Below are 14,841 nucleotides of genomic sequence, written 5' to 3' on the forward strand. Positions count from 1 at the left end.
AAAAACTATCAGTCTGTAAAGTAGGTTCACAAAATTTTTTAAAGACTTATTAGAAATATTTTTTTTAATTCAGAGAAATATCTATACTGTAATTTAGAATAAAAAATTTAACATAGTTTTACCCTTTACTTACATTCAAAATTGAATCTTCTTAGATTGATATCATTGTTTGCGACAAGTTTATAATTAAGCACTGAAAATGTAAATAACCTTTTTAAGAAGGAACATACATACTCTTTAGCTTTTAAAGTATCGAAAACTAAGATGAGGCCAGTGATTAGTCATGTGAAATGCCAAACTTAATTATTCAGAGACAGCATTACAGGAAATTAAATCAGAATTGATTGAATAAACAAGATAGTAATTCAGTGTCATTAAATCTGGTAGAGAACTGGAGACAATCTTCCTAGTAATAGTGCACATTTCACGATTGCATATCAGGCTTCCCATACCTAAGTAGATAGACGAACTGAAGATTCCTGAAGCCAGTTTTTACTTACATTCTCAAAATCCAATTTCCTACTTTAAAAAGCAAGTATTCATTTTTAAATGGACTTTTCAGGAAATACATTTGTAAATGGCAATGTTATAATGTCTACAATGTAAATTTACTACTTCAATCAAAATTTTAAATTAAATGTAAAAATCTTAATGTTACAGGTAAAATACTTCAATCCGCAGTCAAAAGGCTTTCCTATAACACACATTGTATTTTGAAACTATCAAATTCATATTCTTGCCATTCCAACCAGAAGCACATTACCATACCTGAGTCAGATATTCCAATCCGGGTGGACAATTGGGTATTATCCCTGGTGTTTGCATCCATTGTATCATGGACTGACGATTACGAAAAGCCATAGTCAAGATTGTATAAATACTCACGCATGTGACAGATGGAAGAGATTTCTCTTTTTATCTCTAAAATCTAAAATGAAAGAAACATTAACCTGGTTTGAGACAAGAACCAACTTCAATTTCAGGTTCATTTTTCTTTATTTAATGGTGTAAACATCACCCATACTGATTTTTTTTTAATTGGTTTCAACTGAAATATTTAGAATTTTATTCTCAACTAAAACCAAAAAGGAATCTCAGGCATACAAGAAATCCCAGTTGATACCAGTATCATAAACTGTGTAATTGTTACACACATTCCTATGTGGCCCTTGATCTTTTTAAATACACTTAATTCTTTAGGTTCAGAATCAATTGACAATGATTAGATGCCTTCTTTCTCTTCTATGTTGAAAGACGTGTTATGGTGGACATAACAGTTTGTTCTGCATAAAGATCAGACAAAAATTTTTAAATTGAGGTTTGGAGAACCATCTATCTCTAGTTCTGTGATTCTGACAAACTTAGAATAAATATATATGGAGTCAAATTTTTCTTTCTGGCCCTGAATAAAGTCTCATTATTCTCTGTATTTTCCTCAGGTTGTATCAGAATTAAACTTACAAAATAAATGCACAAACCCGTGCTTCTAGCTCAAAATTTAGGAGGATGATTCTAAGTGCTTATAAACACATTTAAGGTATTACAGAATTCATTACATTGTTTTGAGGCAAATATTAAAGTTTACTCTCATTCAGGTACATTAAAATAAAATAAGAAATAAGTAAGAGATAAAAAAAGAAAAAGAAATAAATAAGCAATGACAACATAAATGCAAGAGATGAACATCAATCATGGTAAGAGAAAGATGTGTTTTGGAAAAACATTTACTACAGAATATAAGAGTGAGTTTTAAATAGATGGCATTCCAAATAATCAGATTATGAAGTTAGAGCTGAGATAAAGAGAAAGAAAGAAAAGATGGTAGCAAAAGAGAGAAAAAATGCAAATTGCGATTTTTTTTAGTTTAGCTGTTTATTTACATTTTTATGATTAAAATTTTGAAGAACAGCAAAATGTTTTACAAAGTGGCTAGCACATTTTACATGAACACTGGCAATGTATGAGAGTTCTAATTTCTCAGTATTCTTGCAAACACTTGTTATTTGTTTGTCTTTTTAATTACAGGTACCCTAGTGGGTTTGAAGACATATCTCATTGTGTTTTTTACATGTCCCTAATGACTAATTTTAATGAACAACTTTTCATGTGTTTTGGCCACTTATATGTTTTTTGAAGAACACTGTCATCAAATCCTTTGCCGATTTTTACCTATGTTATTTGTCTTTTTATTGCTGAATTATGAATGATTTTACATGTAATGCCCCCAATTTCGAATCCAAGAGACCACCAAGGAGCAGATACGGATGCAAACGCACGAGGGTTTATTTGCAAGCTCGAGCTTGGGCCCAAGTATACCCGACACAGTGGAGCAGGGACGTGGACCCCTAGGTTAAGAGGCGTAGCAGTTTTATAGGGGCCAGTGGCCAATGAGATTGTCACACACACAGAACGTTGCATAGTCATGTCAGTCCACACGCAGATGGCCAATTGCATTACAATTTACCCTATAGTAACTGTTTGAACTAGCCTATCACTCTGGCACGCAAGTTTGGCGGGCAAAAGGCGGGGCTTACATTCTTTGGCGGTTAAGGGTTCCACATTCCTATATGAGCCGGTTTCCAGTAAGGGTGTGCTCAGTGGCTTGACTAGGGTGGGGGAGTGTCTTAAGCAATAAGCAGGTCATGTGGGGGTTATACATGAGATGGTGGGTGTAGCACAAAATGGAGTTAGTCTTGCTCTGCTTGTCCGGGGTAGGGGATTTTTGTTAAATTCCTTGGATCCCACATACACATTTTGGATTAAGTCCCATTATAATATATGCACATATTTTTATCTCATTGTATAGGTTGTCTTTCCACTTTCTTGATGTCCATTGAAGTACAAAAGTTTAAAATTTTTTATGTACTCCAATTTATCTATATTTGTTGTTATTTTAGTTTATGCTGTAGGTGTCATATCTAAGAAACCATTTCTTAATCCTAGGTCACAATGATTTATACCTCTGATTTTAACCATAGTATTAACGTTTTAGGTCTTACATTTGGATCTTTGATCCCTTCCAAGTTAATTTTTGTATATTCTGTGAGGTAGGGGTCCAACTTTACTCTTGTGCATGTGGATGTACAGCATCATTTGCTGAAGAGATTGTTTTTTGTTTTTTTTTTTTTTTTCATTGAATTGTTTTGGTACCCTTGTTGAAAATCAATTGGCCATAAATGTAAGGGTGTATTTCTGGATTCTCATTCTGTTCCATTCATATATGTCTATCTTTCCTAAGTACTGGTGTCTTTAGTTTGTAGAGGTTTAGAAAGGGAGAAGAGTGAGTTCTCCAACTTTATTTTGTTCCAAGATTGTTTTGTATACTTTGGATGCCTTGAGTTTCCACATAAATTTTAGGGTCACTTCATCAGTTTCTACAAAAAAAAAGCTACCTGTGATTCTGATAGAGATTAATTGATTATGTAGCTCACATTAGGGAACATTGCTATCTTAATAATATCAAGACTTCTAATCACAAGAATCTACAAAATTTCATTCCATTAGATGTTCTTTAATTTCTTTCAATAATATTTTCTGTTTCAGAATTTTGTGCATCTTTTAAAATTTATTCCTAGATATTTCATTTTTTTGATGTTATTGTAAATATAATTGTTTTTTTGGAACAATTCACTGCAAGTTTATGGAAATATAATTGATTTCATTTCATGTATTGTAAATACTGCAAGTTTATGGAACTCATTTTTTAATTCTAATAATGTTTTAGTGGAGCCCTTAGGGTTGCTATAGAAGATTATGCCATCTCCAAATAGAAAAAGTTCTATTTTTCTTTCTAATTTAGTTGATTTTATCCCATTTTCTTGCTTCATTGATCTGACAAGAGCTTTTAAGACAATGTTGAACACAGACACGCCTTGTTTTATTGCATTTCACTTCACTATGCTTTGCACATATTTCATTTTTTACAAATTGAATGTTTGTGGCAACACTGCATCCAGCGAGTCTATCAACACCATTTTTCCAACTGCATTTGCTCACCTCATGTCTCTGTTGCATTTTGGTAATTCTCACAATATTTTAAACTTTTTAATTATTACTATCTTTATTATGGTGATCTAGAATTGGTGATTTTTGGTGTTACTATTGTAATTGTTTTGGGGTGAAACAAACATTAATCGAGTAATGTTTTTTTGTGTTCTGACTACTCCACCAACAGGCCACCCCCCTCCTTTTCTTTCCTCTCCATTGGTCTCCCTATTCTGTGAGGCATAACAATATTGAAATTAGGACAACTAATAACCCCACAATGACCTCTAAGTGTTCAGGTGAAAGGAAGTGTCACACATCTCTCACTTTAAATTAAGAGCTATAAATGATTAAACTTAGTGCAGAAGCAATGTTTAAAGCTGAGGTAGGCCAAAAGCTAGGCCTCTTACACCAAACTGCCAAGTTGTGAATGCAAAGGAAAGGTTCTTAAAGGAAATAAAAGTCCTACTCCAGTGAACATAAGAATAAGAAAGTAGAACAGCCTTATTGCTGAAATGGAGAAAATTTGAGTGGTCTGGATTGAAGATCAAACCAGCCACAATATCCCCTTAAGCCAAAGCCTAATCCAAAGCAAGGTCCTAACTCTCTTCAATTCTACGATGGCTGAGAGAGGTGAAGAAGATGCAGAAGACAAGTTTGAAGCTACAAAGATTGGTTTATGAGGTCTAAGGAAAGATGCTGTCTTCATAACTTGAAAGTGCAGGATGAAGTAAGTGCTGATGTCGAAGCTGCAGCAAGTTATCCAGAAGGTCTAGCTAAGATCATTAATGAACATGACTACACCAAACAACAGATTTTCAGTGTAGATGAAGCAGCCTTCTATTGGAAGAAGATGCCGCCTAGGACTTTGTTAGCTAGAGAGGAAAACTCAATACCTGGCTTCAAAGCTTTAAAAGACAGGATGACTCTCTCATTAGGGGCTAATGCAGCTGGTGACCTTAAGTTGAAGCCAGTGCTCATAGACGATTCTGAAAATCCTAGGGCCCTTAAGAATTATGTTAAATCTACTCTGCCTGTGCTCTGTAAACGGAAGAATCAAGCCTGGAAGACAGCACATCTGCTTACAACATATTTTGCTGAATCTTTTATGCCCACTCTTGAGATCTACAACTTAGAAATAAAGATTCCTTTCAAAATATTACTGCTCATTGACAGTGCACCGGTAACCCAAGATCTCTGATGAAGATGTAAAATGAGATTAATGTCATTTTCATGCCTGCTACCACAACATTCATTCTGCAGCCCATGGAACAAGGAGTAATTTTGACTTTAAAGTCTTAATATTTAAGAAATGCATTTTGTAAAGCTATAGCTGTCACAGACAGTGATACTTCTGATGGTCTGGGCAAAGTAAACAAAACCTTCTGGGAAGGATTCACCATTCCAGATGCCATTAAGAACATTTGTGATTTATGGGAAGAAGTCAAAATATCAGTATCAACAAGAGTTTGGAAGAAGTTGATTCCAATCCTCATGGATGACTGTGAGGGGTTCAAGACTTCAGTGAAGAAAATTACTGCAGATGTGAAAATAACAAGAGAACTAGAATTAGAAGTGAAACCTGAAGATATGAATTGCTGCAATCCCACGAAAAACCTGAACAGATTAAGAGTTGCTGTTTATGGATGAACAGAGAAAGTGATTTCTTGAGGGGCACCTGGGTGGCTCAGTCAGTTGGGCCTTTGACTTTGGCTCAGGTCATGGTCTCGCCGTTTGTGAGTTTGAGTCCTGCGTCTGGCTCTGTGCTGACAGCTCAGAGCCTGGAGCCTGCTTCAGATTCTGTGTCTCCCCCTCTCTCTGCCTATCTCCTGCTCGTGCTCTGTCTCTCTCCTCTTTCAAAAGTAAATAAACGTTAAAAAAAAAAAGTGTCCTCATGAGGTCCCAATAGTTCATTTTTGCTTTTAATTCCCTTGCCTTCAGGGATATGTCAAGTAAGAAATTGCTATGGCTGAGGTCAGAGAGGTCTTTTCCTGTTTTCTCCTCTAGGGTTTTGATGGTTTCGTCTCACATTCAGGTCCTTTTCAGTTTATTTTGAGTTTATTTTTGTGAATGGTGTGAGAAAGTGGTCTAGTTTCAACCTTCTGCATGTTGCTGTCCAGTTCTCCCAGCACCATTTGTTAAAGAGACTGTCTTTTTTCCATTGGATATTCGTTCCTGCTTTGTCAAAGATTAGTTGGCCATACTTTTGTGGGTCTAGTTCTGGGGTTTCTATTCTATTCCATTGGTCTATGTGTCTGTTTCTGTGCCAATACCATGCTGTCTTGATGATTACAGCTTTGTAGTAGAGGCTAAAGTCTGGGATTATGATACCTCCTGCTTTGGTCTTCTTCTTCAAAATTACTTTGGCTATTCAGGGCCTTTTGTGGTTCCATATGAATTTTAGGATTGCTTGTTCTATGACCCAGCAGTAGCACTGCTAGGAATTTACCCAAGAGATACAGGAGTACTGATGCATAGGGGCACTTGTACCCCATTGTTTATAGCAGCACTCTCAACAATAGCCAAATTATGGAAAGAGCATAAATGTCCATCAACTGATGAATGGATAAGAAATTGTGGTTTATATACACAATGGAGTACTATGTGGCAATGAGAAAGAATGAAATATGGCCCATTGTAGCAACGTGGACGGAACTGGAGAGTGTGATGCTAAGTGAAATAAGCCATACAGAGAAAGACAGATACCATATGTTTTCACTCTTATGTGGCTCCTGAGAAACTTAACGGAACCCGTGAGGGAGGGGAAAGAAAAAAAAAAAGAGAGAGGTTAGAGTGGGAGAGAGCCAAAGCATAAGAGACTTTAAAAAAAAATTTTTTTTAACATCTATTTATTTTTGAGACAGAGACAGAGCATGAACAGGGGAGGGTCAGAGAGAGGGAGACACAGAATCTGAAACAGGCTTCAGGCTCTGAGCTGTCAGCACAGAGCCTGACATGGGGCTTGAACTCACAGACCGTGAGATCATGACATGAGCCAAAGTCAGCCGCTTAACCGACTGAGCCACCCAGGCGCCCCCATAAGAGACTCTTAAAAACTGAGAACAAACTGAGGGCTGATGAGGGGTGGGAGGGAGGGGAGGGTGGGTGATGGGTATTGAAGAGGGCATCTTTTGGGATGAGCACTGGGTGTTGTATGGAAACCAATTTGACAATAAATTCCATATATTTAAAAAAAAAGTGGTTTCTTAAGATCCCTTGAAATGGGATCTACTCCTGGTGAAGATGGTGTAAATATTGTTGAAACAAATACGAAGAATTTAAAATATTACATAAACTGGACACAGCAGCAGAGGGTTGAATAGATTGACTCTAATTTTGAAAAAAAAAAAAAATTCTACCGTGGGTAAAAGCCTGTCAAAAAGCATCACATACTGCAGAGAAATTCTGCCTTCATGAAAGGAAGAGTCAATTGATGAAGCAAACTTTATTTTTGCCTTATTTTAGAAATTGTCACAGCCAGCCATCCCAACCTTCAGCAAGCACCACCCTGATTAGTCAGCAGCCGTTAATATCGAGGCAAGACCCTCCACCAGCAATAAGATCAGGACTCACTAGGAAGCTCAGATAACTAGCATTTTTTAGCAATGAAGTATTTTTATTTTATCCATATCCTCTCTAGCATTTGTTATCTTTTATCTGTTAATAGCTATTCTAACATGTGTGAGGTGGTATCTCATTTTGGTTTTGATTTGCATTTCCCTGTTAATGAGTAATGTTGAGCACCTTTATGTGTACCTTTTGATCATTTGTATTTCTTCTTTGGAAAAAATTCCCCTGCTCTTTTTTTAATGAGATTTTTTTTCCTGCTGTTGAGTTGTATGAATTTGTTATATACTTTGTTTGTTAACCTTTATCAGATGTGTGATTTTTAAATATTTTCTATTTTCTACCGTTGGATAGATTGCCTTTCCATTTTGTTGGTTGCCTGTGCTGAACAGAAGCTTTTTAGTTTCATGTACTCCCACTTGTTGATTTTTCCTTTGCTTTTGGTGTCAAATCCAAAAAATCATTTCTAATACCAGTGTCAAGAATCTTAACCCCTTGCTTTCTTTTAGGATTTTATGGTTTCAGGCTTTACTTTCAAGTCTTTCATTCGTTTTGAGTTGATTTTGTGTATGGTGTAAGACAATGATCCAATCTCATTCCTTTGCATGTGGCTACCATTTATTGAAGAAAGTATCATTTTCCACTGTATATTATTGAAAAATTAACTGACCAAATGCTCATATGGGTTTATTTCTGGGCTCTCTGTTTTCTTTCATCTATGTGTCTGTTTTTATGCTATTACCATACTGTTTTGATTAGCATTGTGTTGTATACAGTTTGAAATCAGGATGCTTCCATTTTTTTGTTCTTCTCTCTTAGCATTGCTTTGGCTATTGAGGGTCTTTTGGGGTTAAGTTTGAATTTTAGAATTTTGAAAATTTTGTGAAAAATTGTTTTTGAATTTTGATAGATGACTTTGGGTATTATGGGCATTTAACAATATTAGTTCATCTGATCCAAGAATATTTCCATTTATTCGTCTCCTTCAATCTTTTCATTGATGTTTAATAGTTTTCAGTATAAAGGTTTTTCACCTCCTCAGTTAAATTTATCCCCAAGTATTTTATCGTTCTTGATGCCATTGTAAATGAGATTGCTTTCTTAATTTCTTTTTCAGATAGCTCTTTGTTAGTATATAGAAACAGAACTGATTTCTGGGGTACCTGGGTGGCTCAGTCAGTTGAACGTCTGACTCTTGGTTTTGGCTCAGGTCATGATCTTGTGGTTCATGAGTTCTAGCCCCACATAGGGGTCTTCACTGACAGTGTGGAGTCTGCTTGGGATTCTCTGTCTCCTTCTTTCTCTGCCCCTACCCCGCTCATGTGCGTACGCTCTCTCTCGCTCTCTCAAAATAAACAAATAATAAAAAAAAAAGAACTGATTTCTGTATGTTGATTTTATGTCCTGCAACTTTACTGAATTTGTTGATTAGTTCTAACAGTTTTTTATAGAAATCTGTAAAGTTTTCTGTATATAAGATTATGTCATCTACAGAGAAAGTTTTACTTGTTTCTTTCCAACATAAATGCCTTTTATTTTTTTCTTGCCTAACTGCTGTAGTTATTATTTCAAGTACTATGTTGAATGGTACTGGTGAAACTGGGCTCTATTGTCTTATTCCTTCCTGATCTTAGAGGAAAACCTTTCAACTGGTCACTGTTGAGTCTGATATTAGCTGTGGGCTTGTCATATATGGTTTTTAAGATGTTGAGATAAATTCCATCGATACCCATAGTTGAGAGTTTTTATCACAAAAGTATGTCAGGTTTTGTCAAATGCTTTTTCTGTATCTGTTGAAATGATCATATGATTTTTCTTTTTTATTTTTACTAAGGTGGTATATCACATTTATTGATTTGCACATGTTGGAACAGCCTTTCATCTCTGGGATGAATTCCATTTGATCATAGGATGATTATTTTAATATGTTGTTTAATTTGGTTTGCTAATATTTTGTTGAGGATTTTTGTACCTATATTCAGCAGGGATATTGACTTCTAATTTTCTTTGTCTGTAGTGTCCCTGGTCTGGTTTTGGTATCAGCATAATGCTGGCCTTATGAGTTTGGAAGTGTTCCTTGCTCTTCAATTTTTTGGAAGTTTGAGAAGAATTGTCACTAGCTTTTTAAATGTTTGGCAGAATTTACCAATGAAACCATCTGACTCTGAGCTTTTCATTGTTGGAATGTGTTTGGTTACTGATTCAGTCTCCTTTCTAGAAATTGGCTAATTCAAAGTTTCTATTTCTTTATGACTCAGTCTTGGTAGGTTGCATGTTTCTAGGAATTTATCCATTTTAGGTTATCTAACTGATGGCATATCATTGTTCGTGGTACTCTCTTATGATTCTCTGTATTTTTGTGGTATCAGTTGCAATGTCTCCTTCATTTCTGATCTATTTGTTTTCACTTTTTTTTCCTTAAAAGTTTGTCAATTTTGCTTATCTTTTCAAAACCCCAGTTCAGTTTTGCTGATATTTTCTATTGGTTTTCTGGCCTCTATTTCACTTATTTCTCTCTGATCTTTGTTATTTTTTTTTCCTTCTAATTTTAGGCTTAGTTTGTTCTTTTTTTTTTTTTTTTTTTTTTTTTTTTAGTTCCTTTATGTGTATAGTGGGGATGTTTATTTGAGATTTTTCTTTTTTTCCTCATGTAGCTGTTTCTTGCTATAAACTTCTTCTTAGAACTGCTTTTGCAGTTTACAATTTCATTTGTTTTAAGATATCATTTGAACCCTCTTGATTTTTTTGACCCTTTGGTTAAATAATAGTATTTTGCTTAATATTCACATATTTGTAAAATTTCTAGGTTTTCTCCTATTATTGATTTCTATTTTCATACTATTGTCATTAGAAAAGATATTTGGTATAGTTTCAATCTTCCTAAAATTTGCCAAGAATTGTTTGTGGCCTGACATAGGATCCATCTTGGAGAATGTTCCCTGTACACTTGCAAAGAACATGTATTCTACTGCTGTTGGATGGAATGTTCTGTATATTTTTTAGATCCATTTGATTATAGTTCAAGTTCAGTGTTTCTTTTTTGATTTTATAACTGGATGACCTAGCCAATGGTGAAAATGGAGTAGTGACGTCTCCTATTATTATTGCATATATTCCTTCTGATTTGTTTGATTTGTTTGATATATTTAGCTGTTCTGATGTTGGGTTCATATATAATTGTTTTATCCTCTTCATGAATTGAACTCTTTATCATTCATTATATAATTACCACCTGTCTCTTGTTACGGGATAAGTCTATTTTGTCTGATACAAATATTGCTATCTCTGTTCTCTTGGTTTCCATTTGCATGGAATATCTTTTACCATCCCTTCACTCTGAGTCTCAGCGTGTCTTTAAAGTGAATCTTGGGGTGCCTGGGTGGCTCAGTTGGTTCAGTGACAACTTCAGTTCAGGTCATGATCTCACGGTTTGTGAGTTAGAGCCCCATGTCCGGCTTTGTGCTGACAGCTCAGAACCTGGAGACTGCTGTGGATTCTGTGTCTCCCTCTGTTTCTGCCCCTCCCCCACTCCTGCTCTGTCTCTCTCTGTCTCAGAAATAAATAAACATTAAAAAAAATTTTTTTAAGTGAGTCTCTTATTGGCAGCATATAGCTGAGTTTTGTTTTTGTCCTTTCAGCCACTTGATGCTTTTTGATTGGTCACTTTAAACGTTTACATTTATACTATTGATGGATAAGGACTTTCTAATACCATCTTATTGTTTTCTGGCTATTTTATACTTCTCCTCTTGCTGTCATCCTTTGTGAATTGATGATGTTCCATAGTGCTTTGCTTTGATTCCCTTTTCTTTATCGTTTGTGTATGTTGTGTAGGTGTTTGCTTTGTTGTTACCATGAGGCTTACATAAAACATCTTATAGCTATACCAGTCCATTTAAAACTGATAACAACTTAACTTCAGTTGCATACAAAAATTCTACCCTTTTATTCCTCTCCCTCACATTTTATGTTTTTGACATCATAATATACCTCTTTTTATATTGTGTATTCATTAACAAATTAGTTATTTTCAATCCTCTTCTCTTAACTTTTATACTGGAGTTAAGTGATTAACACACTATCATATTACAGTATTAGAGTATTGTGAATTTGATTACATACTTACCTTTACCAGTATGTTTTATATTTTCATAATTTTTCATGTTGCTACTGTTCTTTCATTTCGGTTGGAAGAACTCCTTTCAGTTATTTCCCCTTCATTTCTGAAGGACACCTTTTTCAAGTAAAGTATTGGCAATATTTTTCTTTCTGCATTTTGAATATAGCATCACACTCTATCCTGGGTTGCAAAGTTTCTGCTGAAAAGCTGTTGATAGACTTATGGTGGGGGTGGGGGATTCCCTTATGTACGAGATTTTTTTCTCTTGCTATTTTTATAATTATCTTTCAAAAAATAGACAGCTTTTATGGTAGTGTGTCTTGGAGAAAATATTTGGAATTGGAATTTGGGGGGAACCCATGAGCTTTATGAATCCAGATGTCCAAAGCTGTCCTCAGATTTGAGAAGTTCTTGGCCATTATTACTTTAAATAAGGAGTATGTCCTCTTCTTCCTTTCTTATATTTCTGGGACTCCAGCAATATTTGGATTGCACCTTTTAATGGTTTCATATAGTTCACATAATCTTTTTTCATTCTTTTTTCTTTGTTCCCTTCTGACTGGATCATTTCAAATGACTTGTTTGCCACCACAGATTCTTTCTTCTGCTTGATCAAGTTCTCTATTGATGCTTTGTATTGCATCTTTCATTCCATTCACTGGAATGGATTCTTCAGCCCCTCGTTTCTGTTTGGGTCTTTTGTATGTTTCTATCTTTCTGTGAAACTTCTCATTTGTTCATGAATTGTTTTGCTAATTTCATTGAATCATCTTTGTGTGTTTTCTTGTGGTTCACTGAGCTTCCTTAAAACAACTCTGTTGAATCTTCATTAGGCAAAAAACAGATCTCCATTTTTGAGCGTTTGGTTATTGGAAAATTATTGTGTTCCTTTGGTGCTCTCATGTTTTCTTGATTTTTATGTTTCATGAAGTTTTGCACTGCTGTCTTTACATTGAAGAAACAATCAACTCTGTAGTCTTTATTGCCTGGCTTTTGGAAGAAATACATTCTGTCAGCCCAACTAGGGCAAAGCCAGGCCAGGTGCTGAGAGCCTCCTGTTTGCTTTCCCTAGGACAGAGCTGAATGCTCAAGTCTGTGCAATTTTTTTCCCGTTCTGCATAGTTGGGCCTGCAGAACCAGCCATCTGTTGGGCATATGAACAGAGAGATGGCCATGGGGAGGGAATATGTATTTGTGAGGCACACGGAGTGTTACTGGTGCCTGTAAGCTAGATCTGCAGGGGAGGCATCCCCAGCGGCTTATGGATGGTCTACAGATGGAGTCTGTGACAGAGCTGGTAGGATCCATGTCCTTTGATGCCCTCCCAGAGCCCTAGATGCATTCTCTGAGCTGCGTCCTCATCATTCCATTCAGTATTCAGGGTAGAGTGAGAAAGAAGTGGGTCTCTTCTTCACATCTGGGGAAACTGGGTACTCGCCCACATATTCAACTTCCCTCCATGCAGAGATCATGAACCAAAAAGGTCTCTTGGCAATGAGCTCTGCTGCCTTGGGGGAAGGGGAAGGGTGATGTGGATAAAGTGAAGCTATTGTTCTTACCCTCTCCAGTGTGTTTAATCTCTGATTTTTTTTTCTCCAGAGGTATGCTGGAATATCTCTGCTGGACCCCTGGACTTCACAAAGGTACTCTCATATATAGGGGACTGTCAAAACCAGTCTTCTTTGGGGAATGTGGTAGAAAACTCTGGTTTTGTCACTGAATAATATTATTCTCCCTCATCACAGTTTTACAGACACAAAATATGAGCCTTAAAAAGTTTTGTCATTAAGATTTATAAATAGAGGAGCTAGAAAGAGAACCCAGGTATCCGGAAGACAAATAGCAGGAGTGATTGAGATGGATCAAGGAATGGAGTGGGTAGTATGGATGGAGAGATGCATCAGGGCAGAAAAGAGCTGGCTCATGGAGAATCAGTTATATTTTATATATGCGGCTAATTGGAAGTCAGAAATAAAAGATTTGTTACTCAGGAGCTATGATGTTTATTTTCCTGTTCTCTAGATAGAAATATAAATGTCTGCTTCCTTCTTTGGATACTGAGCACCTCAGTGGGATCTCAGAGATTTGTTCTAAGCCCAGGAACCCAGGCATCCTCTCCAAAAAGGCAGCCATATTTTCCCTTATATCAGAATAGCAGCAGTAAAGCCTCCGCAAATTTATAGATCCCTTTTCCTAAAGACTACAGTTTCCTAATATGTTATAACATCTCTATTAAGCCACAAAGAGGACCATAGACATAAAAAGAGGGCAGAAGTCATTTACGGTGACTGAGAACTGGAAACTCCATGTGAAATTGCTACCTGGGAGGTGAATTAGAAGAGGCTTGATCCTCTCTGTGGCCCCCACATCCACAGTCTCTCAGAATTGTTGTGAGGAAGAGATAGGATGCCCGAGCAGTCACAACAAATAAACCTTCCATTCAGAACTTTGAAGCTAATTAGTTCTATGAATGCTTAGATGTGTACCAGGATATAAAGCGGATGGTTCTCCCACACTGCTGGTCCCCACAGTCCCAATATTGGTTTATTTTTTGCACCTTGTGCAAGGGGATGCTGTTGAGAAGTCCCCCTTAATAAGCCTCCATCCTGATTAGCACACTGAAAATCTCTCCATTTTCTGGGTCAGGAAGGTGCCAACGAATATCCCAGAACTATACCCTGTTGGCCCTAGTAACCTGAGTCATAGGTTGCAAAAAACTGAAACAAATAAATGATTAAAACAAATATAGAGACATTATGTCTGGCTTAAATTCTAGTATATCCAGTTTTGAAAGAGACATGTTACCTCTTCACAAACCCCTTTATCCAGAGTTGCCCTCTTAATTTCCTTCTTTTTCGGTCATAGAAAACAATAAGCCATGTTTCCTACTTATATAAAATTATCATGTATATAGAAACCTCGAAAACCAAACTTGCTAAAGGGCTATCTTCATACCATGGGCTGTATCTTAACCATCTTAAAAACATTAGAATCTCAGTTTTCTTACCTATAAAATATACTTTCGGGTTTCATCTAGTTATACAATTCTACAGGTGTGCATATACTCTGAAATACTGCTTTTTGAACACTAAAGGAAATTCAGTTATTCCTGTGTTGGTATGTAGAAATCAACCTGAATTAAAAATATGAGTTCACGGGTGCCTAGGTGG

At 36.1% G+C, this 14,841-nt stretch overlaps 1 protein-coding gene across 2 annotated transcripts in view; it reads right to left on the minus strand.

Moving 5' to 3' along the window:
* The window catches only part of LOC112849999 (phospholipid scramblase 2-like), a 32,530-nt gene extending 18,437 nt beyond the window's left edge, over window positions 1-14,093 (minus strand). For both annotated transcript variants that reach the window (XM_086720238.1, XM_025913616.2), the window contains exons 1-2: window positions 13,993-14,093; window positions 769-928 (exon numbers count right to left, since the gene is read on the minus strand). In XM_086720238.1, the coding sequence (XP_086576364.1) occupies window positions 769-861 (93 nt within the window). In that variant the 5' untranslated portion in view covers window positions 862-928; window positions 13,993-14,093. The remainder of the gene's footprint in view (window positions 1-768; window positions 929-13,992) is intronic.
* Window positions 14,094-14,841: the final 748 nt, after the last annotated feature.

Source organism: Puma concolor, chromosome C2 (assembly GCF_028749965.1).
Source record: "Puma concolor isolate L17-30 chromosome C2, mPumCon1.1.hap2, whole genome shotgun sequence".
Classification (NCBI taxonomy): Eukaryota; Metazoa; Chordata; class Mammalia; order Carnivora; family Felidae; genus Puma; species Puma concolor.